The sequence below is a fragment of the Maylandia zebra genome, linkage group LG3 (assembly GCF_041146795.1).
Source record: "Maylandia zebra isolate NMK-2024a linkage group LG3, Mzebra_GT3a, whole genome shotgun sequence".
In the NCBI taxonomy this organism is placed as follows: domain Eukaryota; kingdom Metazoa; phylum Chordata; class Actinopteri; order Cichliformes; family Cichlidae; genus Maylandia; species Maylandia zebra.
Window position 1 is genome coordinate 14,097,670 of NC_135169.1, and position 27,585 is coordinate 14,125,254.

Below are 27,585 nucleotides of genomic sequence, written 5' to 3' on the forward strand. Positions count from 1 at the left end.
TAATAAACACCCTGATGTGAAACCAAATGAAGAAAAGATAATCTGGATATGTTGAACTTGTTTTGTAGTACAGGCTCCAGGAAGAAGATTCATTTCTTCTACAAACTCACCTATTGTCAGCTTGATGATTGTGATGGGCGTAGTCTTTAAAATGGCTGCCTTAGAGTTGTTTGTTCCTACCTGGGTGACATGACACTCGTACGTTCCATCATCATCAAATGTCGTGCCATACAGAAACAATGTCAATTTCCCTTTTTGCATGTCTGTATACATGAGCAGAGCGTTCTCACTCCCGAGGCGTAACATGTCGACGTTTTGTCACGTCCCGCGGCGTTCCTGAGGAACGCGAAAGGAGACCTTCGGCGTTCTTATGGTACGCGGTGGGTTATGGCTGGAATCCAGTGCAATGACGCTCCCGCGGTAATAGACGTTCCAGCCCTGTATTCCAGCCCTAAACCTAACCTTATCCCTAGCCCTAACCATAACCTTATTCCAGACCGTAACCAGGACTTTAATGATGTTAAATAGCGTGTTTCTAAGCGATTTGAAGAAAAAGAGCGAACATGTGTAGGTTCAGTCCAGACGGTTCTCATATTTCCTCTTTTTCCGAGGTCGTCGTTTAGGAACGTGGTGGGTAGCCGAAAACGTAATATGGTGACGATTTGTCACCTAGCGTAAAATGTTACGCTTTGGGAGTGAGAACGGGTTGACATGAGACGTACTCGGTTCGCATAATGTGGCGGCTGAGTGCTTGGATCAGATGCATTGCTCTGGTAAAAAAGTTCTTTTTCTAGATTCAAGACAGATCTGGTCCACATCACAGCTCCAATGGACTCCTTATTTGGAACCTCGCATGGCAGAATGGCAATTTCTCCAGGTGCAGCGAAGACTTTCATTGGTTCTGAAATGGAGAGGAAACAACACAAAACAGTTTAGAGCTAATATGATACCAAACAAACCAGAATACACTGCATGCTAAATATTTAAAAATTACTGAGAATCACATGAGGAGAATAATTTAGATTCCCCACAACACAAATAGAAATCAACTATAAATTTAAACCTGTCACAATCTAAGGATCGTCTATTAGATCAAGTAACACTGGAAAAAATGTCGCTCTCCCTCAAACAGAAACTTACATTACAGAATTACACTAACATGCTCCAGAGTGGTCAAATGTCACTCAGGTTCCTATTTATTGGATTATGGTTCATTGTTGCTTAACATTTCTCTTTTGTTATATTAATTTCTACATTCATCATGTCCTTTTATCTTAAAAATGACTAAAAGAGTAGTTGTAAAATAACAAACTGATCATCTGAAGAGATTTCAGAGCTCACAGTACAGAAACAGCTTTAGTGAAGGTTTAAAAAGGTTTAAGGTTCGTATGGCCTCTGACAGTGGATTCATCTCTGTGCTTGACCTACTGGAACTAAATGCAGTATTCAGTAGAGATGGCTACCGGTATCCGGTGCCATTATGGCAGACCGAAAAGCAGCGCACATTCCGGTGCTTCATTTCTGTGCTTTCTTTTTTTCCTGAGATGTCATACACTTTAGATTCTAGCCAATCATTTTACATTTGCAAGCATAGTAGGCGGGTCCAGGTACGTACGTTCATTTAGAGCAGAGCTACAGATTAAAAATGCCCAAGGCGGAGCGGTCAAAAGTCTGTCTGTACTTCACAGCAAAAGATGCAAACTCAGCAGCCTGCAACAAGTGCTATTATGCTGATACTGTGATACTGTGCAAAGGAGGTAACACCTCGAATCTGATGAAACACCTGGCATAGCGTTTTTTTAAAACCTGAGAAATGCACCGTATTTGATAGCTTGCTGCGAGACCTCACACCGAGCACATCAACTGTGTGGTGCCTGTTATCAACCCGGAGTTAGCAACATGAACCCGAAGAGGAGAGTCCTGGCCCCTAGCCCTGCCAGTGTAGCAGAAATGATGACGGATGATGATGGCAGCAGCAGCCGTTCTTCTCTGCGTGAGTAGCTTAATGTTGTTCGTGTGTAATTTACATTGAGTAGGCTAACCACGTTATTACATTAATGCATGTAAGGTGAACTAGCAAACACCGTCGTAGTTACATGCAGCTGTCTTCTTGTTTGATGGCAGATACTCCCTTCACCCTGGCCAAAAAGGCTAAAATGACCAAAGAAAAAGAGGAAAACAGCTAAACATGAGAGGTTTTTGGACAAAGTTGGTGGTTTTTTTTCCATTGATTAAGCACTGCTTCCAGCCAAGAGTGATACCATATATGCCCCATAGCTGCAGAAAAGGCTAACATTGTTATCTTTTTACAAAAAACAGCTAAACATGAGAGGTTTTTGGACAAAGTTTGTGTTCTTGATTCTTTAAGCACCGGTTCGAGCACCGTTTAAGCACCGGCACCGTTTCCAAAGTACCGGTTTGGTACTGGTATCGGATAAAAACCTAAACGATACCCATCCCTAGTGTTCAGTACTGTTGACTGTAATATTCTATTAGGGTGATTAGAGGATAATGTAGGTATTGCAGGTAGTGCGCTCCAGTGTTTTTCACAAAGGACTACATAAAGTGCAATACAGTGGTCCCTCGCTATAACGTGGTTCACCTTTCGCTGTTTCGCAGATTTTTTTGGGGTGTCATTTTGCATGCTTTTTTTTTATTTATTTTTTTTAACAGTGCAATTTGTTCTGTGTCCTGATTGGCTGTAGACCATTGTCAATCAATCTACTCCATGCCGTGTCTCCAGTACAGTACAGAATGCGTTCAGCTTGTCAATAATCTGGCAGTGTCGCCCTCAAGTGCTGTACAGTATGTTTGTAAGTTTTCTCCCCAGCAAACACAACAATGTAGACGAAACATTTTGCACCGTCAAAGGCACCTGCGCTAGCACCCAAAAGGCAGAGGAAGATGCTAACCATCGCACAAAAAGTTGGACTTCTGGACATGCTAAAGGAAGGTAGAAGTTACCGTATTTTCCGTATTGTGAGGCGCATTATGGAAAACAAAACAGTCAGATAAGTCAAACTTTACTCAACTCATTCTTCTTGCTTCCTCTACTTCCATACCATTGATTCATTAATGTTGAGTTCTCTGGCAGCTGCTCTATTCTCATGTTCTGGACCTGAAAACAGGGTTTGATCTTTGGTTTCATTCTATAATACTTTTTTTTCTACCAAGGTTTGAACTTTGAGAGTATTTAAACAAGACAGAAAAGTGTGAAAATGTTCAAGGTTGTCTGAGAAAAGTGTATAAAGTGTGTAGTTAGGGGTTTTACAGCCTTAAAACATCTATAAAATTGTTAAAAAATAATAATAAAGCTGACTATGCAGATTTCACCTATCACAGGTTATTTTTAGAACGTAACTCCTTTGATGAACGAGCGACCACTGTATGCAAAAATCGCAAAAAAACAAAACAAAGACAGCGCAACAGGCACAACAGACTGATACAGTCACAAGACGGTGCAGACACTGCAACAATGACAGTGGGTTGTGCAAAAGACTGAGCACTGTGTGTGTATGAGGCTGGGCAGATAAGTGCTTGAAATAGTGACCTGTATGAACGTGTGTGTGTTTGTGTGTGTGTGTCAGTCCACTCATTGAGTGTTCAGGAGTCTGACATGGGGAAGAAACTGTTTTGCAGTCTGGCAATGAGGGTCCGGTACCTCTGGTACCTCTTACCAGAAGGCAGCAGGGTAAAGAGTGTGTAGGAGGGGTGTGTAGGGTCTTCCACAACTGTGGTTGCTTTGCAGATGCAGCAGGTGTGATCAATGTCTGTGATGGAGGGAAGTGAGGCTCTGTGGTAAAGGCTGTGTAAATTCCAATAAAACTGAGGTTATTGTAGTCGGCCCTAAAGATGTTAGAAATATGGTATCTAACCAGATTCTTACTCTGGATGGCATTACCTTGACCTCCAGTAACACTGTGAGGAACCCTGGAGTCATTTTTGACCAGGACATGTCCTTCGGTGCACATAATAAACAAATATGTAAGACTGCTTTCTTCCATTTGCGCAACATCTCTAAAATTAGAAATGTCCTGTCTCAGAGTGACGCTGAAAAACTAGTTCATGCATTTATTACTTCCAGGCTGGACGACTGTAATTCATTATTATCAGGATGTCCTACAAAGTACATCCTGAGTACTGCTGCTCACCTACAAGGTCGTAAATAATCAGGCCCCATCTTATCTTAATGACCTTGTAGTACCACATCACCCTATTAGAGCACTTCGCTCTCGCTCTGCAGGCCTACTTATTGTTCCTAGAGTATTTAAAAGTAGAATGGGAGCCAGCTTTTATGCCCCTCTTCTGTGGAATCAGCTCCCAGTTTGGATCACCTGAATCCTCTCTTATTTATGCTGGATGTTTTTAAACACCTTTCTCCATTTAATTATTAGTTATTATTAATCTCTGGCTGTCTTTCGCAGCATCTTACCCCCCTCACCCAGAACTGGTCATGGCATGTGGCCGCCCCTCCCTGAGTTAGGGGGGAGCTCGCACCATCCGCTCCAAGCTCCCTGACCTGCACTCAATCTACAGCAGGCGGTGCTGGACCAAGGCCAGGAAGATCGTGAAGGACCTCAGCCATCCCAACAACAGACTGTTCTCTCTGTTGAGGTCAGGAAAGCGATTCCGCTCCCTGAAGACCAACACAGAGAGACTGAGGAGGAGCTTCTTCCCGCAGGCGATACGGTCTCTCAATCACACCACCACACAGTACTGACCCACACATACAGTTCTTACACACACACTGGACTTTCTGGACATTGTTTTCACTTCATCACTTAAATCACTTAAAGCATATTTGCACTGCACAAGACATAATGTGGATTGCACAACACCGGTCACTATATTCTTCATTTCCAGTTAATACTTGTACAGCTGCTGTTATTGTGTATATATTTATTTATATTTCTTCATACATTCTTATATAGTTCTATACTGTGTATTGTGTATTTTGTTGTACAGTTATTTTATTTTCAACTTTAATTTATATATTTTATCTTATTCTTTCCCAGTTAAATTTACCCTTCATTCTAATTTGTGTTGTACAGTTATTTCATTTTTAACCTTAATTTATATTTTATTGCTTCCTAGTTAAATTTACCCTTTTTAATTTTTCATATTTATTTCCTATCTTATTCATAGCCTTTTCCTTTTTTGTTTTCTTTAGGTCACGAGCAGTTGTCCAAGCATTTCACTACATATCGTACTGTGTATGACTGTGTACGTGACAAATAAAATTTGAATTTGAATTTGAATTTGATTCTGCTGGAGGTTTCTTCCTGTTAATATTTTTTTTCTTCCCACTGTCACCGAAGTGCTCGCTCATAGGGGGTCATATATCATATTTTCTCTCTTGTCTTTGTATTATTGTAGGGTCTTTACCTTGCAGTATAAAGTGCCTCAATGCAACTGTTGTTGTGACTATATAAATAAAGTTGATTTGAATTGAATTACTGGTGACATCAATTTGGTCATGTTAATATTTCTGATTGTTTAAAGCAGCTAGTTTAATAAATACAGTGTAGACTTGCTGATATAATAACCACCTTCATGTGAAGCCAAATAAAGGAAAAGATCATCTGGATATGTTGAACTTGTTTTCCAGGAAGAAGATTAATTTCTTCTACAAACTCACCCATTGTCAGATTGAGAGTGTTGATTGGCTTGGTCTTCAAAATGGCCGCCTTAGAGTTGTTTGTTCCTGTCTGGGCGACACGACACTCGTACGTTCCAATCTCAGCAAATGTCGCCTCCACTATATACAAAGACAATTGACCATTCCACATGTCTGTATGCAGCAGATATATGCGACTCAGAGAAGGTGACTTCTGAGTGTCTGGATCAGACGCATTGCTTTGGTAAAAAAATACATATTTTGAATCCAAGTAAGACCTGGTCCACATCACAGCCCCAATTGATATATCATTTGGAACGTAACATGGCAGAATGACATTATCTCCAGGAAAAATCTTGAGGGTTGTGGAGTCTGAAAGAGACAAAAAATACAACACAGACCAGTAAGCTGGAGTTACAGCTGATACCAAACAAACCAGAATACAGTGCATGCTGAATATTAATACAATTACTGAGAATCACATGAGGAGAAACATTCAGAGAGAATCGGTTGCCCACGAAACAGATAGAAATCAAATATAAATTTAAACCTTTTACATGTAAGAATCCATTAGATCAAGTAACACTGGAAAATATGTCTCCCTCCCTCAAACAGAAACTTCCTGCTCAGTTGTTTTTGTACACATGTTACATTGCAGCAAAAAAACCCTGAAATGTCTGGTTCCAGCAGCCTCCTGTCAAAAGCTTTTAGTGTCTCAGATTGGATGAGTCACCCACTTCACCCCAAATCCACAGGTACCATTAGAGTTACCTGTACCTGAGCTGGACTGCAGTAAACATAGTTTAAATGAAAATCACATGTGAGCTTTAGACACAATCAGGTAAAGACTAGTAGTTGAAAGTATGGAGATAATTCAAAGACAAAGGCATCAATTTAATTAAAAAAAAGAAAAAGCCTCTCCTCTCCCATCATCAATTTGCCTGAAAAAAAAATTACACAGAAAAAAACACTCTTACAACACTAATAGAAAATGTATAAATAAATGCCAAAATGTTAAAAAATCAATTTTCAGATAATAAGAGAGTACACTATATTATATTAACAGAAACTAGAATGATTTCAGTTTCTGTGAACACCTGGGGAATATCACACTGAAGCTGGACCTTTGTACTTTTAAGCTTTAATATCTGTAAAACTATTAACAACGATTTGCACAGTTTAACTAGAAGTTTATGCCTTAAATATGGAAATTTGTGCATAAAATATCAATCCCCTACCCGCTACACAATTGTCTTTGAAATCTGCTGTCAAAGATGGGACAGCCAATAATTTCAAGAATCCATCTTTCTGTGTGAGCTTCACCTCTGAGAGTTCACATTCATACAGCCATGCGATGTCCCTTAAAGTGTTTTTTTAGATAACAGGATTTTAAAATATCCTCTACAAAGAGTATCAGCAAAATTTCTAACAACACCCTGATACCTGCTCATATGTAATTGAACATTTAATTTTCTCAAACAAAAAATTATTACAACAGGGACCTAAAAGTTTGCATAATGTACATTGAGAAGTTTAAAGTTGCCTTAATTTTTTTCCGGCAAATCTGGGATGATCGGGTGAGAGGTATTTAATGAACTGATATGGAAAGATCCCAAAAATGAAACATTTTTGAATTAAAATCACTTGAATTAAAAGCCTTCCGAGCTGAGAGTATCTTCACAGATCCAACAGAAACATGTGTCTCATCGCTTTTGATGTTTTTTCATGATAAAAAATAAAAAAATATTTCATGATTCCCCCTTTAATACCTATTAAGGAAAATTGATCTTGAATCAATGAGTTTTGATGAAAAAGATCAGCATTGTGCTCCACATTGAAAAGCATTCTGATTTTTCTTCTGCATTTGATTCAAATTGAGGCTCTGCTGATTAGATATTTTTGTCGTGGTGATTCCTGATAGATCCTTCAGATGGTTTTCATTACTCACACGTGTGATCTTAACACCTGTCTGTCCTCCACCTGTTGATATTCATCACTAAGACAAACATGCTCTGTCAAAATCCAAACACTAAGTGCAGCACACGAAGTATCTAACATAGTACAAAGTAGGAGAAATACGCATCTCTGTATATACATGTGTCACTGCTGGCTGCAAGTCTGACATCAGACATTCAGCCAAAAGAGCTGATTTATATCATTCTAATGAAAAACCTCACCTCCAGAAGATGATGGTGACAGACAAAGGAGAATCAAACCCAGCACGGCTCTTCTGGACACGTTCATCTTCGTCGGAAGTAGCAGTAACGTTGAAGAGCTGCTTCTTCTTGGTGCGTTAGGGTGCTGTGAGCACTTGTACTCTTGTCTAACTGGCCACAGTCTCCACTGTTCAATCGCAGGTTTTCTGCTTCAGCCCATCTGCCTCATCCTTCAGACTGGACGCAGAGTTGGAGGTTTGCTGCTCTCTACTGTTCATGTGTGAACTGCCTTAAATCCACATTCAGTTATTATTAAATCAACACTGAAAGTGCACAAAATGGGGAAGGAGACTACACATAAGATATTAACATTTGTTTGAGACACTTCCATGTTTGAAATCCTCAATCAAATTGACAAGTATAATCCAAGTAAATAGAAAATGCAGCTTTGAAATGATGATTTCATTTGCTAAGGGGGAAAAAATTATCCTACCTTCCTGGGACCACGTGAAGAAGTAATCCTCCCCCAAACCTGCTATATGGTTATGTTACTACTGGCAGGGGCAATCAACCATTTGTAATAACTGTAAATGAGTCTTTGACATCACTGTGGAGGAATTTTACCCACTCTGCTTTGCAGAATATGCAGCAAACTGAGAGACCAGGAGGAGGCTAAATACTTTTTACAGCACTGTGAATTGGTTTACCGCCCTTTAATGTAAGCAAGATAGACTTTATATGCTAGAAAATGAGATTCATATGTATAATAACCATTTTTAAAAATAGTTGAGTGTTGAACTGCACACACAGACAGCAGGGGGCATCTGTTTCTGCTGTGATGAACACCATACAAGTAAAAAGAGATCATGCTAAAGGATGTTGACTGACTCTTAGTCAGTGTGTTGCAACTCTGTTAAATGTGGACTCACAGACAGATTCACTCATTTCAGAGCAGAGGATATCACTACCTACTGCGTGGGCAGGGATAGCTCAGTAGATAGAGTGGTGGCCCCATGATCTGAAGGTCGGGGGTTCGACTCCACTGAACGGCTACCCTGAGGTACCCCTGAGCAAGGTACCGTCCCTACACGCTGCTCCCTGGGCGCTGCATTGGTGGCTGCCCACTGCTTCACTGGGTGAATGGGTTAAATGCAGAGGAACTATTTCCCTATGGGGACCAACACACACACTTTACTTAACACTGCCTTGCATGAACTTCATAACAAACATTCATAAAGCTGCTCGGAAATCAGGGAAAGACTTCAGTTCCCACAGTTTTATTCTCCTCTGGTTTAGTTTTAGTCTGAATTTGTCTTCAGTCTGACTTTGATGATAATCAGACTTCTCTGGTGAAATGACCCCCATGACTCTGAGTTGTGTATTTACACAACCAACAGAAGAAGACGGCCGTAGTGATAGACGGAGCGGTTCCGAACGACAGCAACATCAGGAAGAAGGAACACAAGAAGCTGGAGAAATAAAAAGGCCTCAGTGAAGAGCTGGAGAAGATGTGGAGGGTGAAGGTAACAGGAACAGCTAAGCGACTGCGCAGGACCCTCAAGCTCCCAGGCCTCTGGTAGATATTATCATATAATTATAAATTATTATTGTAAAATAAGTGGATTTTATAAATATCCTGAACAGAAATGTTAAGTTATTTAATTGCAAAGATGGTGACTAAAGTTTAAATTTCAGGTGGAAAAAAATTGATTTCCTTAATTAAGGCATAAAAACTGTACTGGACCAAAATCAGAAATGTGCAGAGTGCAGCAAACCAGGGGCGGTCCTAGCATGTTTGGTGCCCTAGGCTCTGCAGTCGTTCACTTTCCTGTTTCTCCGTATGAATAAAAGATACATAAGCTGAGAGTGTTTCTCAAAACTGGGTTGTTCATTTTAATCTCTTTGTCTTGTTTTCAGAAAACATCAAATTTTAATGAATTTAAAATAATAATATTCTGCATGTACACCCATCAAATACATAATATTTTAGGTTGTTCATTTGATGTAAAACTGCTTCCAGGTTTGTTACACCAACTGTTTCACTTCATAGATGCTTTTCTGATCTAGTTATTTTTTTTCTGAAAATCTAAAATTTTACAATCCTACTATTTATCCTAATATGATTTATCCTAAAGTCCCAAAGAAGGATTTACTTACTTGGACAACCCGTTCTCACTCCCAAAGCGTAACATTTTACGCTAGGTGACAAATCGTCACCATATTACGTTTTCGGCTACCCACCACGTTCCTAAATGACGACCTCGGAAAAAAGAGGAAATGTGAGAACCGTCTGGACAGAATCTACACATGTTCGCTCTTTTTCTTCAAATCGCTTAGAAACACGCTATTTAACATCATTAAAGTCCTGGTTAAGTTCAGGAATAAGGTTATGGTCAGAGCTAGGGATAAGGTTAGGTTTAGGGCTGGAATACAGGGCTGGAACGTCTATTACCGCAGGAGCGTCATTGCACTGGATTCCAGCCATCACCCGCCGCGTACCATAAGAACACCGAAGGTCTCCTTTCGCGTTCCTCAGGAACGCCGCGGGACGTGACAAAACGTCGACATGTTACGCCTCGGGAGTGAGAACGCTCTGACTTGGACTAACATGAACAAAGAAAAAAGTCAATAAATGCTTGCAGCATCTAGTGCTTTCAACTAGGACATTTTGTTTATTTATTATATGTATTAATTATATATAAAGTATTGAATTATTGCAGTCAACACTGAGAGGACATTTATTCTGTCGGCATCTGTAGCTCTAGTACCTCCAGTAGCCAGAGCTGGAGATTTTTATGAATGGGAGTCACTGGTAGGATCAAGAACAAGGGTGACGGTGGTGTTGGCATTTGGAAAAAAAAGTGAAAGAAAACATATGGCATTAATTCTATTTTAATTAAATGCTTATTTGTATTATTTTATTATAATTTAACATGTACTTTACAACGGACAAAACACATGACCTGCTGCGCAAAGTATTCCCTTGAGTGGGTAGTAGGTACATTTATTTTTAGTATAACTCCAAAAATGGTGCTCCTGTGTGTTAACTCGCAAAAACAAAGAGAATTTTTTTTCAAAGCAGTTTTATTTATTTACCTTCACTTCTGGACATAATTGGCAAGCTAGTGAAACAATAATAGGCATCTATCTGTATATTATGAAAATGATGTTAAAAAAAACAAATAATCAACTCAATTAGCAAGCACAATGCAAGAAGAAAGGAAAAACTACTTCACACTCAAGTCAAGTCTCAACAAATCAATCGATAAGCTGTGACACAGATTTGGAGGATAACTTTGGTCCGCTTCTTTACTGGCCTCTCTTCCCACTGACAAAAAGGCCCATAAAAAGGAAAAAATGTCATTCAGTGAAGCATCAAATCCAAGTGATGTAATTGGTTTACCAGCACAATGGAAACACATAATTATATAAAATCACATTTAGAGAAATAATATTTTAGGTTCTTCCCATCTTAGGAACACACTGGAACATGTCAGCTTTGCTGGTTGTTTTTCATTTTTACCCCCTCACGTTACTATTTTATGTTTGGTGTAATAACTAAAAAGTAAAACTGGCTTTTTGAAATGGATTTTGATTTAATATTATGAATATTGAAAGAAACAGAAAATACGAAAGGGATAACAAAATTGTTTTGGTTTTTCCCTCAGTAAATATAAAAGCACTAATAAAAAAAGCCCCAATTGAAGTCTAAATAGAACCCAAGAGTTGACATTACAGTGGAACTGTGAAAACCGGAGCAGTCTTCATAAACTGCACTGTGAAGAGTGAAGAAGATAGATTAGATGAGGATTGAATATGTTTATAGATGGAGTACTGAAACACATCTATCCACCCTTTGGAGGACATATGTAGGACAACAGAACATTAATCATGTTCTTGATAATTGGAGGTTGTGGGTGCATGAGGTGTGGCAGGTGGTGGGCCAGAACCATCTCCCAGGCATCCACCAGATGGACATTCAATCCTTTGAATATAGCCTTGAGTGCCTTTAGCCGCTGAAAAGTGTACCAGTCGCTGTTAACAAATGCACCAAGAATTGTATAAGGTTTGGGATTTCCAGTCCGAATGACAACCACTGTGCCTGGAGCCCTGGACAGTAGCCGTACCACTGCACTGCGGATGGTCATCAGTCGACGGATGTAGAACCCAATAGGGAAATTGTCAAAGTGTGCCCAGATGCCAAAAACTACTACAGTGTTACTGCCTCCAAGCACATTGTCCAGCTCATTGGCAATATAATGCAGCTCCATGGATGGGACAATGACAGTACGTAGAGGAGGACCATGGGTGCGGTACCTTACAAAGATGTTATTCGCATAGTCCAGGGCCGTTAAAGGTCCAATTGATTTGCGGCTATGAAGGTTAAACTCCTTTAGATCTAAAAGAATTCCAAAGGGAATAAATTAAACTACATAAATAAAATAGTGTGAATAAATTATTGTTCTTTGCCAGAAAGGTTTGCAGAGCAGCTACCTGGTAGTGCTGCATTAAGGTACTCAAACCACTGCCTCATTGTGGAGTCTCCATACATATGGACCAGCTTTCCTTTCAGACACTGAGTGATGGCTGAGGAAGTGTTGAACTGATGAACGGTAGTGCCACCTAGTGCTCGCCACACACCCTGGTAGTAATAGCCAGACGGTTCAGACTCCACACTGCTGCTGCTCACCTCTGACTGACCTGGTAAGCAGTAAAACAGACAATGTGTATTTTAATAAGTAAAAATACACACACACACAAACAAAGCCTTTCCTTAACCTGTATAAACTCAATTAATCTGACAAATGCAGCATATGCAGTGTGCAGATACAGTACCTGGTCCATGAGGCACTGGAAAGTGGCTGGTTAGGGCAAAAGCCAGGGTACACCCTGGACATGTCACCAGCCTGTCACAGCGCTAACACATAAAGACGAATAACCATTTACACCAGATTCAAATCTATGGACAATTTAGATTGACCAATTAACCTAACCCCACATACTCCATGTCTTTGGACTGTGAGACGAAGCTGCAGTACCTGGAAAGAACCAATGCAAACACGGGGAGAAAATGTAAACTCTAGAAAGAAAGGCCCCAACCATGTGTCGGAATTGAACCCAGGATCTTCTTACCTTCTTGCTACTAATTGCACGACTATGCTACCTGGTTCAGGTATGTCGTTGAAAATAAAATCTCAGGACTTACCACAATTCACTGATCACATTTAGTTGGTGGACCGATACATCATGTTCACCAAGGAGAAAGGTGGCAGGTTAGCCTTCTTGGAGGCCTTCTGTGAGGTTTGCATCAGTAATGACGGACATTTAAACCTTGATGTGTACCATAAAGTAACCCATACAAATAAGTATTTAAAGTTTGACCATTGGCGTGCAAACTGGATGTCATCGCACTGTGAGACAGAGTGAAAACCATCCCCACAGAGAGGCCAGGGAAGATATGGAGATGAAGATTAAGATATAGATGTTAGCAGTAAGATTTGTATTTTTACCTTTCTGTTTTGGCAAAACAGTGACACTGGCAGGTCCTGAAGCTGGAATGGATACTTTCATGTTTACGCGGCTGAGGAAAGTACATACATTACAATCTTTTCACAAAAATTGGAAAGTATTAAAATGATTTTTAAACTAGAGATGTACTAGATACAGTGAATCAAATTCAATTTTTTATCATTGTCATATTTAGGTAACAATGGCACATCACTACTGACAATGAAAATTTTAGGCTCAGTAGGCAGCAAACATAGCTTGAGTTATAAACTACCAATCATTAAGCTACAGACCAGATAGAGAAAATATGGAACATTTTTCCAGGTAGCAAGCTACATAGTTCCATCTCTATTCTAGCAAATCTAACGAGCTTGGAAAGAAAAGCGTCTGGACTTCTTTGAGTTGCTTGAAGACGTCTCACCTCTCATCTGAGAAGCTTCTTCAGTTCTAAGGTCAAATGGTGGAGAGTCCCAGATTTAAACCCAGTGGGAGTTTCCCCCCAAAGAGGGACAAAGGACCCCTGATGATCCTCTACCTAATCACATGAGCCAAGGTGTGAAAGCAGGTGTGGGTCACAATCAGCCATTTCTCTGCAACAGTTGCCCATAGTGGACCTCATCACAGCCACAGAAACTGCCATACGGATTAATAAATTATCACAGACAGAAGCAGAGCAAATCAGGATGAAAGTCTCAGCCACCCTCTCCAGTGCCAAAGTCCCTCCGTCTAACCTCACATTACAAGAAAAGATGGCTGTCGCTTCCCTGAGCAAAGACCACAACATCACTATATTACCAGCTGATAAGGGAAGGTGCACCGTGGTCCTAAACACAACAGATTACCACACAAAGATCACTACTCTCAGGTAGTGACAACAATACCTACAAAGCCTTAAAGCGAGACCCCACAAGCAGCTACAAAAAGAAAGTTATAGCTTGCCTTCAAGACCTTGAAAGGGACGAAATCATTGACCGCCTTACATATCACCACCTTTACCCAGGGGATGCCATACCCTGCATTTATGGACTTCCTAAGATCCACAAAGAAGGTGTCCCACTCAGACCCATTGTCAGTAGCATAAACTCAGCCACTTATAACATTGCTAAACACCTTGCTACCATCCTAGCACCTCTTGTGGGGGAACACCCCACATCATATCAAAAACTCCACCGACTTCACCGACAAGATCCAGAAACTTACCCAGGACCCAGATGAAACCATGGTGTCCTTTGATGTAGTCTCTCTCTTCACTTGGATAAACACCACAGAGGCAGTGGAGACTGTCAGAAAATGACTACAAGACAGCTCCTTGGAAGACAGGACCAACTTCACACCCGATCAGATTTGCACACTGTTAGACCTCTGCCTCACCACTACATATTTCAAATACAACGAGGGTTTCTACAGACAAAAACATGGCTGCGCCATAGGCTCCCCGTGTCACCTATTGTAGCCAACCTTTACATGGAGGAAGTGGAAAGAAAGGCTCTTGGTTATTTTAACCCTTTAAGACCTACCATAGAACCAAGTCCGCCAGAGCCCGGTGGGCCGCTGGCGATTTTTTGTTTTTATGGGCCGATGGATTTTTTTTTTTTTTTTTAGGAAGGGTATATTTAATGAAAGGTGTTGGATTGGCCAATTGGTCATGATCGACTCTGGGCTGGAGCAATTACAGCCGAGGAGGCCGGATACACCCTCCCCCTTGTTTAGCAATCATGCCGGCTCTATCAAGCCTTGGTCAGCTATCACGCTGGTGGATAACGCAGCTCTCTGACAACGTGGAAGCACTTTTGCAAATATATGATATTTTGATAAATTAAGTAGATATTTGAGCATTACACAGCTACATTCTCACCTGAAAATATCTTAGAAGGTTATTTTGTGACCCAGAAAGGGTAATCTAGGGAAAAGGAGGATCGCATTTGTCGGCCGCGGTTGTCGGAGCCTGTGCATTCTTGTAAGCGCGGCAATGGCGGAGGAGCACAGCTAAAAAACTGTTAAATATTACTTTTTCTGGGTCACAAAATAAACTTTTAAGATATTTTCAGGCAAGAATGTAGCTGTGTAAAGTTCAAATATCTGCTCCAGCTCAAGACATCACATATTTGCAAAAATGGATCAAAGGATCAAATCAGCTTCTAAAAAATGTTCTGTTTTTTCTCCCTCTGCTTGCTTCTTACTGTCTTTGCAGCTCGGGACCAGCACTCCTGCTGTTGGACAGAAAGACATCAACTCAGTGGTAAGTATTTTGGTTTTCCAATATATTAGCAACTGTCAGTGACATTTATATTAATCAGGCTGAACTTTAATCATACTTTAGATCAGCCTGTTTTACTTATTGTTTTATTTGTGCTTTGGTTTGGGGAAGTTGTTTCTTTACTGATCTTTTCCTGTCTTCTGTCATTAGACTTGAGATATGACTGCACTATGCTGTTGCTGTTGATTCCAGTAAATTCTACAAGACACGCTGTGTAAGTAAACAAACAACAACAGTTTGGTCTGCATTTCTTGAAAGATCACATCCCCAAACTTAGTTTAGAGGGTCTATACTGTATATAGTGAAATCTGCAAGTTTTCTAACAGCAAAATTTTCTTTGTGCCCAAATCATTTTGCACATCATTAGAATGAAAGTTATTGGCCATGTTTGCATCGCCCTTTTTAAAATCATGCTTTCATGATATTATCGTATGTTGGGTGGTGGTCAGGGCTATCCAGACTGACAAGTGGGACATTGAATGTCACCTCTCCGGTGGGGAGGGAGCCTGAGACTGTCTAAATTGGAGTCTGTTCTATACCAAATGCAGAAAAAAATGTTTTAAGAAAGTAATTAAGTTCATGTTCCAAAAAATATGATTGTTTGGTTGCAGGACACCAGGAGAGATGAGTACTCCGTCACAGATGGTGTGGTCAGTGAAGATGGTTGCCTGCAGGTTCAAGCTCATTGCATCTCCAACCCACATCCACTGCCACTGTACTTAAGGGAAGTTAAAGACTTTCTTCTGCACCTACATTTGGATCACCTCGATCCATGATAGTCATTCAGGCAGTAATGCCTGGACTGGAAACAAGCCATCCTTAAAATATTACAACATTCCAGCTCAGGTGTTGGAATGAAAAACAAATGTGTTGTTTAAATTAGAGACTGCACTTATGACAGAACAATAAATATTTTATTTTGATTATATAAGTAATGTAAGTACAAAACAAACTTGTGGTAGGCCTAAACTTATTTTCATAATAATTACATCTGAGACTTTGTTTCATTGTAAGATTATAACAGTGATGGCAATATAATTGTTTGATGTACAAGAGAACAGTGTCCAGTATGTTGGCTGTTATACTTTGTTGTGTTTGAAAATAAAAGTTGGGCTGATTTTAACATCATTACAAAAAGTGTTGTTAATTATTTTTAATCATATTCAGGTTACCACAAATTGTTTTTTCATTTAGTTGAACTTAAAATGTTTGTCAGTAGGTCAACAATTAGTGTTGTACTGTCAGAAATATCAAGTTATTCTTAATACAGCATACTTGCAAATAATAAGTTGTCCTAACAGTCATCTTAAGTAAGCGTTACTTAGTTTTTTTGAGGCAATGAGTTTGCTTTTTTTTTTTAAATCTGGAAACTACATAGGTTTTTACTCTATACTCAAAGTGAATAAGTTGCCTTAACTTAGTCATCTTAAGTAAACTTTACTCAATTTTTTTGAGTTCTGGGAACTAATGAGGCTGTACAGTGTACTCAAAATGGGTAAGTTGCCCTAGCTTAATCATCTTACGTAAAACTTTACTCATTTTTTTTTAGGCCACAAGTTTACATCATTTTTTTGAGTTCTGTGAACTAATTAGATTTTACAGTGCAGCCACTGGTACAGATATGTAGACGACACCTGGGTCAAAATCAAAACACAAGAAGTGGAATCCTTCACTGCGCACATTAACTCGGTGGATAAAAACATCAAGTTCAACAGGGAAGGATAACTGTTTGCCTTTCCTGTGCACATTGAAGAGAATGGCAACCTCAACATTGAAGTTTACCGGAAGCCCACACACACGGACCAGTACCTCCTCTTTGACTCCCATCACCCTCTATAACACAAACTTGGGGTAATCAGGACCCTACACCACCGGGCTAAACATGTTCCCTTTAAGCCTGAAGGGAAAAAGAAGGAACACACGCATGTAAAGGAAGCATTTAAAACATGCGGTTATCCTAATTGGGCGTTTATAAAGTCAGCAAAGAGTCACAGAAAAGAAGATCAGACACCAGCGAGGGAGGATAAGAAAGACAGACGCAACAACATTGTCATCCCTTATGTAGCTGGTGTATCAGAGAAACTCAGGAGGGTTTTCTCCAAGCATGACATCCCAGTGTATTTCAGACCCAGCAACACACTCAGACAAAAAAACTTGTTTACTCGAAAGACAAAACTCCAAAACACAGACTTAACAATGTGGTGTATGCTGTACAGTGCAGCGAGTAATGCCCAGACCTCTACATTGGAGAGACCAAACAGCCACTTCACAAGCACATGGCACAACATAGAAGAGCCACCTCCACAGGACAAGACTCAGCAGTCCATCTGCATTTAAAGGACAAAGGTCACTCTTTCGAGGATGCCAATGTTCACATTTTGGAAAGAGAGGGCAGATGGTTTGAAAGAGTGAAAGAAGCCATCTATGTCCACTGTGAGCGACCATCTTTGAACAGAGGCGGTGGTTTACAACAACAACTGTCTGCCATCTATAATCCAGTTTTGAGTTCCCTTCCCAGACGCCTCAACGTCCACTCACATCCTGGGCCATCTGACCTCAGGAAATCACATAATAGTGTGGGGCCAGGTTTCACAATGAGCTCACCTGAAACCCTGGCTGATTGTGACCCACACCCGCTTTCACACCTTGGCTCATGTGATTAGGTAGAGGATCATCAGGGGGTCCTTTGTCCCTCTTTGGGGGGAAACTCCCACTGGGTTTAAATCTGGGACTCTCCACCATTTGAACCTAAGAACTGAAGAAGCTTCTCAGATGAGAGGTGAGACGTCTTCAAGCAACTCAAAGAAGTCCAGACGCTTTTCTTTCCAAGCTCCTTAGACTAGGATAAACTGGATGACTGAGAACCTTCACAGACATATTCTAGCAAATATTAAAAAGTGAGGGCATTTTATTTCATGTGTTTTGACATAGTATTGTAGCAAAGTATTTTGCAAAGTAGCCCTTATTTTCCCTTGTATTAGTTTAGATATGATTTTAGTAACTCTAGAAATTGAACCCCACAGGTAATGCTCACCTCTGGAAAAGCTTCTCCATGGTTGTCAGGCTTGCTTTATATCCTCCATTGTAGTTGCTCATCCTGGTGTCACAACTCATATTTGCTGGCTTATAGCAGAACCATGGCTCACCTGTACGTAAATCAGTGTAGTTGCACACAGGCTGGGTTGGACGTAAACATACGTTGCAGGTGGTTGTTCTAGTGAGCAAGCTCGAGCGGAACTGACTCTTGAAGTAGATCCTGTCGGGTTCTTCTATGTCCACCCTACGCAACTCTGTGACTGCCTCACTGGGATGAACCAGTGTCACCTGGTAGGACAATTAATCAAAGTTTTGAAATTTTGGTCTCACAGAAGTATATATAATATGGATCTGGCACATGGTACTTTTAAATATTATTAAGCAAGCCAGAGCTTCATTGTGCTACAGCAAATGTGAAGTTGTTAATATAAATAGTCCCTGCAGGCCAGGATAGGTCTGAACCTTTGATCTGGCACCAGGAAGCATCCAGTCTCCTGAAGTGTCACCTCTTATAAATAATAATAACAACAATACTACTACTACTACTACTACTACTACTACTAATAATAATAATAATAATGATAACAATAATGATAATAATAATAATAATAATAATAATAATAATAATAATACATTTTAATTAAGAAAGCGCCTTTCAAAACACTGAGGGAAGTGATTATTATTGTCACGGTTTGCCGGGGCAAGCTGTGTGGAATACTTAACGGACCCAAGATGCAGACTGCTTAAGTGGAGGATGAGTTTTATTTACAACCGGATAAGTACAACAAAAGGGGTGGCGAGAAACAGAACGGTAAAAACTCTAAACTGGGAAAACTAAACTAAACACAAAACAAAACAGGAGCACCAGAAGGTCAAAAGACAAAAAGAAAAACAAAACACGAGTCCAAAACCAAAAGAAAAGAAGCACACCAGAGCACAGGAAAACAGAGTCCAAAACAGAAGAGGTCAGGGGGCCGGCCAGCACAGGAGTCCAAACAGTTCAGGGGGCCGACCGCACGGACGGCAACGGCGGCGACGTGGACACAGTTCGGGAGGCCGACCGTGCGGAAGGCAATGGCGACGATGACAACACTGGTCCGGGGCCGACCGTGCGGAAGGCAATGGTGGCCACTCAGGCGAAGAGGGTCCGGGGGCTGGCCGTGCGGAAGGCAACGGCGGCCACTCAGGCGAAGAGGGTCCGGGGGCCGGCCGTGTGGAAGGCAACGGCGGCCACTCAGGCGAAGAGGGTCCGGGGGCCGGCCGTGCGGAAGGCCACGGTGGCCACTCAGGCGATGGCGGTCCGGGGGCCGGCCGTGCGGAAGGCCACGGCGGCCACTCAGGCGAAGAAGGTCCGGGGGCCGGCCATGCGGAAGGCAACGGCGGCGACGTGGAAACAGGTCAGGGGGACAGCCGTTCGGGCGGCGACGGAGATCCAGGGGCCGGCCGTGCGGAAGGCAACGGCGGCCACTCAGGCGAAGAGGGTCCGGGGGCCGGCCATGCGGAAGGCAACGGCGATGGCACCCGGCCAGTGGCCTAGCCAGCAGCCTAGAAAGAGGCCGTTTAGCTGCAGACCCAAACGAGGCTGGGCCAGGCGAGGCTGAAGGCACGGAGGCTGGGCCAGGCAAGGCTGAAGACTCTGAGGCTGGGCCAGATGAGGCTGAAGACTCTGAGGCTGGACCGGGCGACGCTGAAGCTCATGCGGATGCCGGGGCCGGACCAGGCGAAGATGATGAAGCCGGGACCGGACCAGGCGAAGATGATGAAGCTGCACCAGGCGAGGATGAAGCTGCAGGCGGCGGCGTGGAAGCCGGAGACGGAGGCGCTGCAGGCGGCGGCGTGGGAGCCGGAGCCGGAGGCGCTGCAGGCGGCGGAGTGGAAGCCGGAGGTGCCGCAGACTGAACGGATCCCTTGGACTCTCCAGTGACGACAGGAGACGAAGGCCGGACGGGCCCCTCGGACCCTCCAGCGGAGACTGGAGACGAAGGCCGGACGGGCCCCTCGGACCCTCCAGCGGAGACAGGAGACGAAGGCCGGAGCGGTCCCTCGGACCCTCCAGCGGAGACAGGAGACGAAGGCCGGAGCGGTCCCTCGGACCCTCCAGCAGAAGTCAGCATTAAGCCAGCAGTCATGGAGGCCACTAGCTGACACAACGGCGACTGGCAATGCACCGAGCACTGGCTCTGCCCAGGCAACGCTGACATGGTGCAGTTCTCAGGTGGCTGCTTAAACTTCAGGGGTCCAGAATCAGCTGGGGACTGAGACCTAGCCTCTGGGGAAACCCTGGAGCGGCAAACAGTGCCAATGGCGGCTGAACCATGAAAAGCACCTTGAGGTGAAATTAAACTTTCTCCCTGCATGGAGTGAGTGTGTGAGACCAGTAACACTGGAGCTACGGGGCCTGAGCTACAGGTTGCACTGGAGCTACGGGGGCCTGAGCTACAGGTTGCTCTGGAGCTACGGGGGCCTGAGCTACAGGTTGCTCTGGAGCTACGGGGGCCTGAGCTACAGGTGGTTCTGGAGCTACCGGGGCCTGAGCTACAGGTGGCTCTGGAGCTACGGGGGCCTGAGCTGAAAGTGACACTGGAGGCTCTGGAAACTGGCAGGCCGGAAAAGAGCCGTTGCAGCCGATCTTCCGCTGCGCGGCGAAGCTCTTCCGGGGGGTGTTCCAGCCATAGGCTGAGAAGATTCTCCACAGTGAAAATGATATCGTCCTTTAGCTCCTCAGAAGGGTTGCAAGCTGCTGGGTCCATAGTGGCTGGTTCGTACTGTCACGGTTTACACACAGGTGGGGAACACAGCTGGGAGTGATTATCGTGACAAGACTAGGGAGGCAAACTGAAAACACTCACATAAGACGCAGACCTTCACAATAAAACAGGAAACACATACACGCAATTACATAACACACCAACTTAACACAGACTGGGGGACACAGAACATAGGAACATGAACCATGAAACAGAAGAATACAAACACCCAAGGTAACCAAAACCACAGAATACTAATAGACTAAACATAAACACGGAGTCGCAGACTCCGGACCATGAGAATTATTAGTTAAGTATGAGTGGAGTTGTGTGGCAACTATCTTTTCAAGAATTATTGATAGATAGCTCTTTGCTGTTTGCTTTCTCTTCTGTTTTTTTCTCCATACAGGTGACCCAGGTGCTTTGTTTTTTTTTTTTTTTTTTTTTCTTTCTTCCCCCCCTTCTCACCCTCTCTTCTCCCCTTTGGTTTTCTTTCTCTCCCTCTCTTTCTTTCATTCTTTCTCCCTGTCCTATCCCCAGTCATGTCTGTCCCGTTTGTAGCAACCGAAAATAAAATAAATTCATAATTATAATAAAGGTCAATCAAATGGACCAATATGGCAAGGCCATGATGATCCACTTGGTAAAATAAATCCGCTTGGCATCTCTCTTGGCCTTAAGACAATAATTCTGATGGTTAAAGATCCAAATGGGACACAAAAAATAAAAAAATAAAAAAAAAAATAAAAAGAATTATTGATAGAAATGGTAAATTGGAGAAAGGATGGAAATTATTCCTGTGACCATTAGCTTTCTTAATCTGAGGCCTCCCGCATCCTGGGGAGACTGCACGTCCATGAATCCACACACAACCTGAACCACTTCCATACACATGGGGCCTTGTGTGCCTGACCTCACACACCTGTGGGTCCCGTGCACCTTGACCCTGAAGGTGAGTCCGAGCCTGTTTCCTATCCCAGATGAGTCCAAGCCTCCCATGTATTTTGAGAGTCTTCACCTCTGCTGCTCATCATCTGCCAAGTTTCCAATGCCACATAATTTCCTTAAGGATTAAGTAAGTATCCTCAATCTGAAGGGATTCTGCCTGCCTCCTCCATTATTGTTGGCCTCTGATTATAATCCCAGAGCGTCATCTCACTATTGGTTTATACATATATATATATATATATATATATATATATATATATATATATATATATATATATATATATATATATATATCTTGTGCTTAGTGCAGGCAAGACCCCGGGTGCAGGCTGTGTAAAGATGCTCCAGAGACAATCCGGCACATAACAGCAGGATGCAAGATGCTAGCAGGCAAGGCATACATGGAACGCCATAACCAAGTGGCCGGCATAGTATAAAGGGACATCTGTGCCAAGTATAACCTGGAAGTCCCAAGGTCAAAATGGGAGCTGCCCCCAAGGGTGATGAAGAATGACCGAGCTAAGATCCTGTGGGACTTCCAGATACAGACGGGCAAAATGGTGGTGGCTAACCAACCGGACATAGTGGTGGTAGACAAACAGAAGAAGACGGCCGTAGTGATCGATGTAGCGGTTCCAAATGACAGCAACATCAGGAAGAAGGAACACGAGAAGCTCGAGAAATACCAAGGGCTCAGAGAAAAGCTCGAGAAGATGTGGAGGGTGAAGGTGACATGGTCCCAGTGGTAATCGGAGCAGTAGGTGCGGTGACTCCCAAACTAGGTGAGTGGCTCCAGCAGATCCCGGGAACAACATCGGAGATCTCTGTCCAGAAGAGCGCAGTCCTAGGAACAGCGAAGATACTGCGCAGGACCCTCAAGCTCCCCGGCCTCTGGTAGAGGCTAGAGGCTAAGATCAAGGTAGCACGGAGGGAGGTCAGCCACCTATCGGAGTTGCAGCAAGGTGGGATGAAGAAGGTGCCTAAGAAGTACAGGAGGCTGTCCATACCTGAGGCCTTGGAAACTGCCAAGCAACGACTCACAGCCTTGGCCAGCCGCTTGAGGAGGTACACCAGAGAGATAGAAGGCAGGAGAATAAACCAGTTGTTCTCCACAGAACCAGACAAGGTTAACTCTCAGTGGCAGGGGAACAATATGAGAACAGCACCACCAAGGCTGGAGACAGAATAATACTGGAAGAGCATATGGGAGAAGGACACAACCCATAACAGCAATGTTCAGTGGCTAGTGGATCAGAGGGCAGACCACAGAAACCTCCCTGAACAGGGTCCAGTAACCATCACAGTGGCAGATATCCAAGAAAGGGTCTCCAGTATGAAGAGTTGGACAGCACCAGTCCCTGACATGGTTCATGCCTACTGGCTGAAGAAGCTGACTGCGCTCCACGAGCGCCTGGCAGCACAAATGAACCAGCTGCTAGTTGACAAGAGACACCCAGAATGGCTAACCAAAGGCCTGACAGTCCTGATCCTCAAGGACCCCCAGAAGGGACCGGTCCCCTCCAACTACCGACCAATAACCCCCCTCAAGACCATGTGAAAGCTCCTGTCAGGCATCATAGCGGCTAAGATGAACAGGCACATGGGTCGATACATGAGCGGGGCACAGAAAGGGATGAGCTAGAATACCAGAGGCACAAAACACCAGCTACTGGCAGACCGAGCAGTCAGCCGAGACTGCAGGACTAGGCTGACTAACCTGTGCACTGCCTGGATTGATTACAAGAAGGTCTATGACTCAATGCCCCACACCTGGATCCTGGAATGCCTAGAACTATATAATAATAATAATAATAATAATAATAATGGATACTTTATTGATCCCCATGGGGAAATTACTTGTTTTTCTCTGCATTTGACCCATTCACTCAGTGAAGCAGTGGGCAGCCACTAAGCAGGCGCCCGGGGAGCAGTGTGTAAGGACGGTACCTTGCTCAGGGGTACCTCAGGGTAGCCGTTAAGTGGATTCGAACCCCCAACCTTCCGATCATGGGGTGACCACTTTACCTACTGAGCTATCCCTGCCCTTATATAAGATCAACAGGACCCTAAGAGCCTTCATCAGGAACTCAATGGGGATGTGGCGGACAACACTGGAGGCCAACCTCAAGCCCATAGCACAAGTCACCATCAAGTGCGGGATCTACCAAGGAGATGCTCTGTTCCCACTGCTGTTCTGCATAGGCCTTAACCCCCTTAGTGAGATCATTGACAAGACTGCTACGGATACCGACTACGGAATGGAATAGTTTTCAGCCACCTCCGGTACATGGATGACATCAAGCTGTATGCCAAGAGTGAACGAGACATCGATTCATTGATCCATACCACCAGGACATACAGCAATGACATCGGAATGTCGTTCGGACTGGAGAAGTGTAGTCGGATGATAACAAAGACAGGGAAGGTAGTCAGAACTGAGGGGATTGAACTACCAGAGGGCAACATTGAAGACATAGAGGACAGCTACAAGTACCTGGGGATCCCATAGGCAAATGGAAACCAAGAAGAGGCCACTAGGAAAGCTGCAACCACCAAGTACCTGCAGAGGGTCAGGCAAGTCCTGAGGAGTAGTAGTCCGGAGGAGCTGAACGGTAAGAAAAATATCAGGGCCATCAACACGTACGCCCTACCTGTGATCAGGTACCTTGCTGGAGTAATAGGCTGGCCAAAGGAGGAGATAGAAGCCACTGACATAAAGACAAGAAAGCTCTTTACCATGCATGGAGGGTTTCACCCCAAGTCCAGCATCCCGAGGCTGTACGCTAAGCGGAAGGAATGAGGCCGGGGACTGGTGAGTGTCAGCACCACAGTCCAGGATGAGACAAGGAACATCCAGGAATACATCACAAAGATGGCCCCAACTGACAGCGTGCTCAGTGAATACCTCAGGCAGCAGAAACCCAAGAAAGAGGATGAAGGCGAGGAACCATCATGGAAGGACAGGCCCCTGCACGGAATGTACCACCAGCAGATAGCGGAGGTGGCCGATACCCAGAAATCCTACCAGTGGCTGGACAAAGCTGGACTGAAAGACAGCACGGAGGCACTAATCATGGCAACACAGGAACAAGCACTGAGCACAAGATCCATAGAAGCTGGGGTCTATCACACCAGGCAAGACCCCAGGTGCAGGCTGTGTAAAGATGCCCCAAAGACAATCCAGCACATAACAGCAGGGTGCAAGATGCTAGCAGGCAAGGCATACATGGAACGCCATAACCAAGTGGCCGGCATAGTGTACTCCTCCCCCTTTTGTGAGTGGGGACGCTTCCTCTCTTTGCACTTTAAATGCTTTGCTTCTTTTATTGATTTTTATTGATTTTTATGCTGATTTTTTCCCTTTTTTCCATATGAGCTTACCTGCAATAGCTTTTGGACACTTATAGATCATTTGGACTAAAGTGTTCTTAACAGAAACAACAACATTTTTATAGTTGCCTTATCTTCAGCGCTCCATGTGTCTGTGGCCTACACACAGCTGAAGCCTGATTACAGTGTCTGGCCACCGAACAGCCTCAATAGCCTGGAAAGGTGCTAACCACTAGGCTAACTAGCAACATGATGCCTTCCCTCTCCACAGACGACTACCACAGCCTTCTGCAGAAGATTGCAGCACTGGAGACCAAAATTCATCATTTAGAAGTAAACGTGGAGGTAAATGGACTGTGTGGAAATGAAACAATCTTGCCTTTGATTCAAAACAATGGCGATGAGCAAGCTAATACACAGCTAAGGAGCACAGATAACATGACCAAGAAAGTAGACTCTGTGCATTATAAGAAATCCTCAAGCGATAATCCCCCCTTGGACTGTCTTGGTGCAAAGCCAAGACATAAATCATGTCTCCTGGAAGGGGGAGGACGTATCACAGACAGGGAACAGCGAGCTGAAATCTCTGAAACTGACTGGCCTTCACTTCCTACGAGACAGAGAAGCTCTTCTACCCCTGTATACGGGAGGAAACAGGACTGGACAACCGTGAATAGGAAGGTTAACAACAAACCTCCAAAACAACTGAATGTGAAACTGAAGAACAGATTTGCTCCACTATCAAAGGACCCTGGATCTATATCGGACAACCATCCATCTAAAAGTAGCGAAGTAAGGTCTGAAAATCTGTTGAAAAGTAAAAGGCCACAGGGAAAGCTAAAGGCTAGGCCTGAAACTCTGATTGTGGGTGACTCTGCCGTAAAGGATGTACAAAGGATGTGCGGTAAGAACACTAAAGTCCTCTGCTTTCCTAAGGATATGGTCAACAACCTGAAGGAGAGAATTCTTCAAATTGCAGATGAATATCCAACTGTGACAAACATTGTTCTGCATACAGGGTCAAAGAATGTGTCCAAACAACAGTCGGAGGTTCTGAAACAGGACTTTACTGGATTATAAAATACTGTAAACTCTCTGAATGCAGCTGTATTCATCAGTGGATTATATTATTATATATATATTATATAACACAGGCTGTGTAAAGATGCTCCAGAGACAATCTGGCACATAACAGCAGGGTGCAAGATGCTAGCAGGCAAGGCATACATGGAACGCCATAACCAAGTGGCCGGCATAGTATAAAGGGACATTTGTGCCAAGTGTAACCTGGAAGTCCTGAGGTCAAAATGGGAAATGCCCCCAAGGGTGGTGGAGAATGACCGAGCTAAGATCCTGTGGGACTTCCAGATATAGACGGACAAAATGGTGGTGGTAGACAAACAGAAGAAGACGGCCGTAGTGATCGATGTAGCGGTTCTGAATGACAGCAATATCAGGAAGAAGGAACACGAAAAGCTAGAGAAATACCAAGGGCTCAGAGAAGAGCTTGTGAAGATGTGGAGGGGGAAGGCAACAGTGGTCCCAGTGGTAATCGGAGCACTAGGTGCAGGGTAACAGCGAAGAAACTGTCTTCAATAAGAATTGTTGGCATTGGTGCTTTAGCATAACATCAAGTATGTGGTCATTAAGTGTCCCTTAAAGCAAGTAAGCTTGAAACTCACCTTAGACTAAGTACCTCATTATCCATAGCTACAGCAATATTAGTCATCACAGAGTGATGTGCTATTTACTTAATCACTTATCTTTGCTCACACACTTATTTTATTGTCCAGCTATCAACATAAAGAATGTGAGGCCCTTGACTACTAAAATACACACATTTTATTATATTTTTAGTTTTTTATTTCTATTTTATTAGTACTAGTCTTGTTATTTTTTGTTATTATTTTCTGTTTATTTCATTATCATTTCAGTTGATGCAACAATAAACTTCACGAATACGGGATAAATTAAGCATTCCTATCT

The 27,585-nt window shown here is 43.1% G+C and overlaps 1 protein-coding gene and 1 long non-coding RNA gene across 2 annotated transcripts in view; both read right to left on the bottom strand.

Annotated features, from left to right (window-relative positions):
• Positions 1-715: 715 nt before the first annotated feature.
• LOC101470587 (uncharacterized) lies at positions 716-7,920 on the bottom strand. The gene is made up of 3 exons (XR_013097219.1): positions 7,795-7,920; positions 5,639-5,989; positions 716-901 (listed from the first exon to the last, which is right to left on the bottom strand). It is a non-coding gene; the product is annotated as an uncharacterized LOC101470587 (long non-coding RNA).
• Positions 7,921-11,326: 3,406 nt separating this feature from the next.
• The window catches only part of LOC143416670 (NXPE family member 3-like), a 42,541-nt gene continuing 26,282 nt past the window's right edge, over positions 11,327-27,585 (bottom strand). Inside the window, exons 3-6 of the mRNA XM_076882126.1 lie at positions 18,573-18,862; positions 13,284-13,354; positions 12,268-12,474; positions 11,327-12,172 (exon numbers count right to left, since the gene is read on the bottom strand). Of these exons, the coding sequence (XP_076738241.1) occupies positions 11,619-12,172; positions 12,268-12,474; positions 13,284-13,354; positions 18,573-18,862 (1,122 nt within the window). The 3' untranslated portion in view covers positions 11,327-11,618. The remainder of the gene's footprint in view (positions 12,173-12,267; positions 12,475-13,283; positions 13,355-18,572; positions 18,863-27,585) is intronic.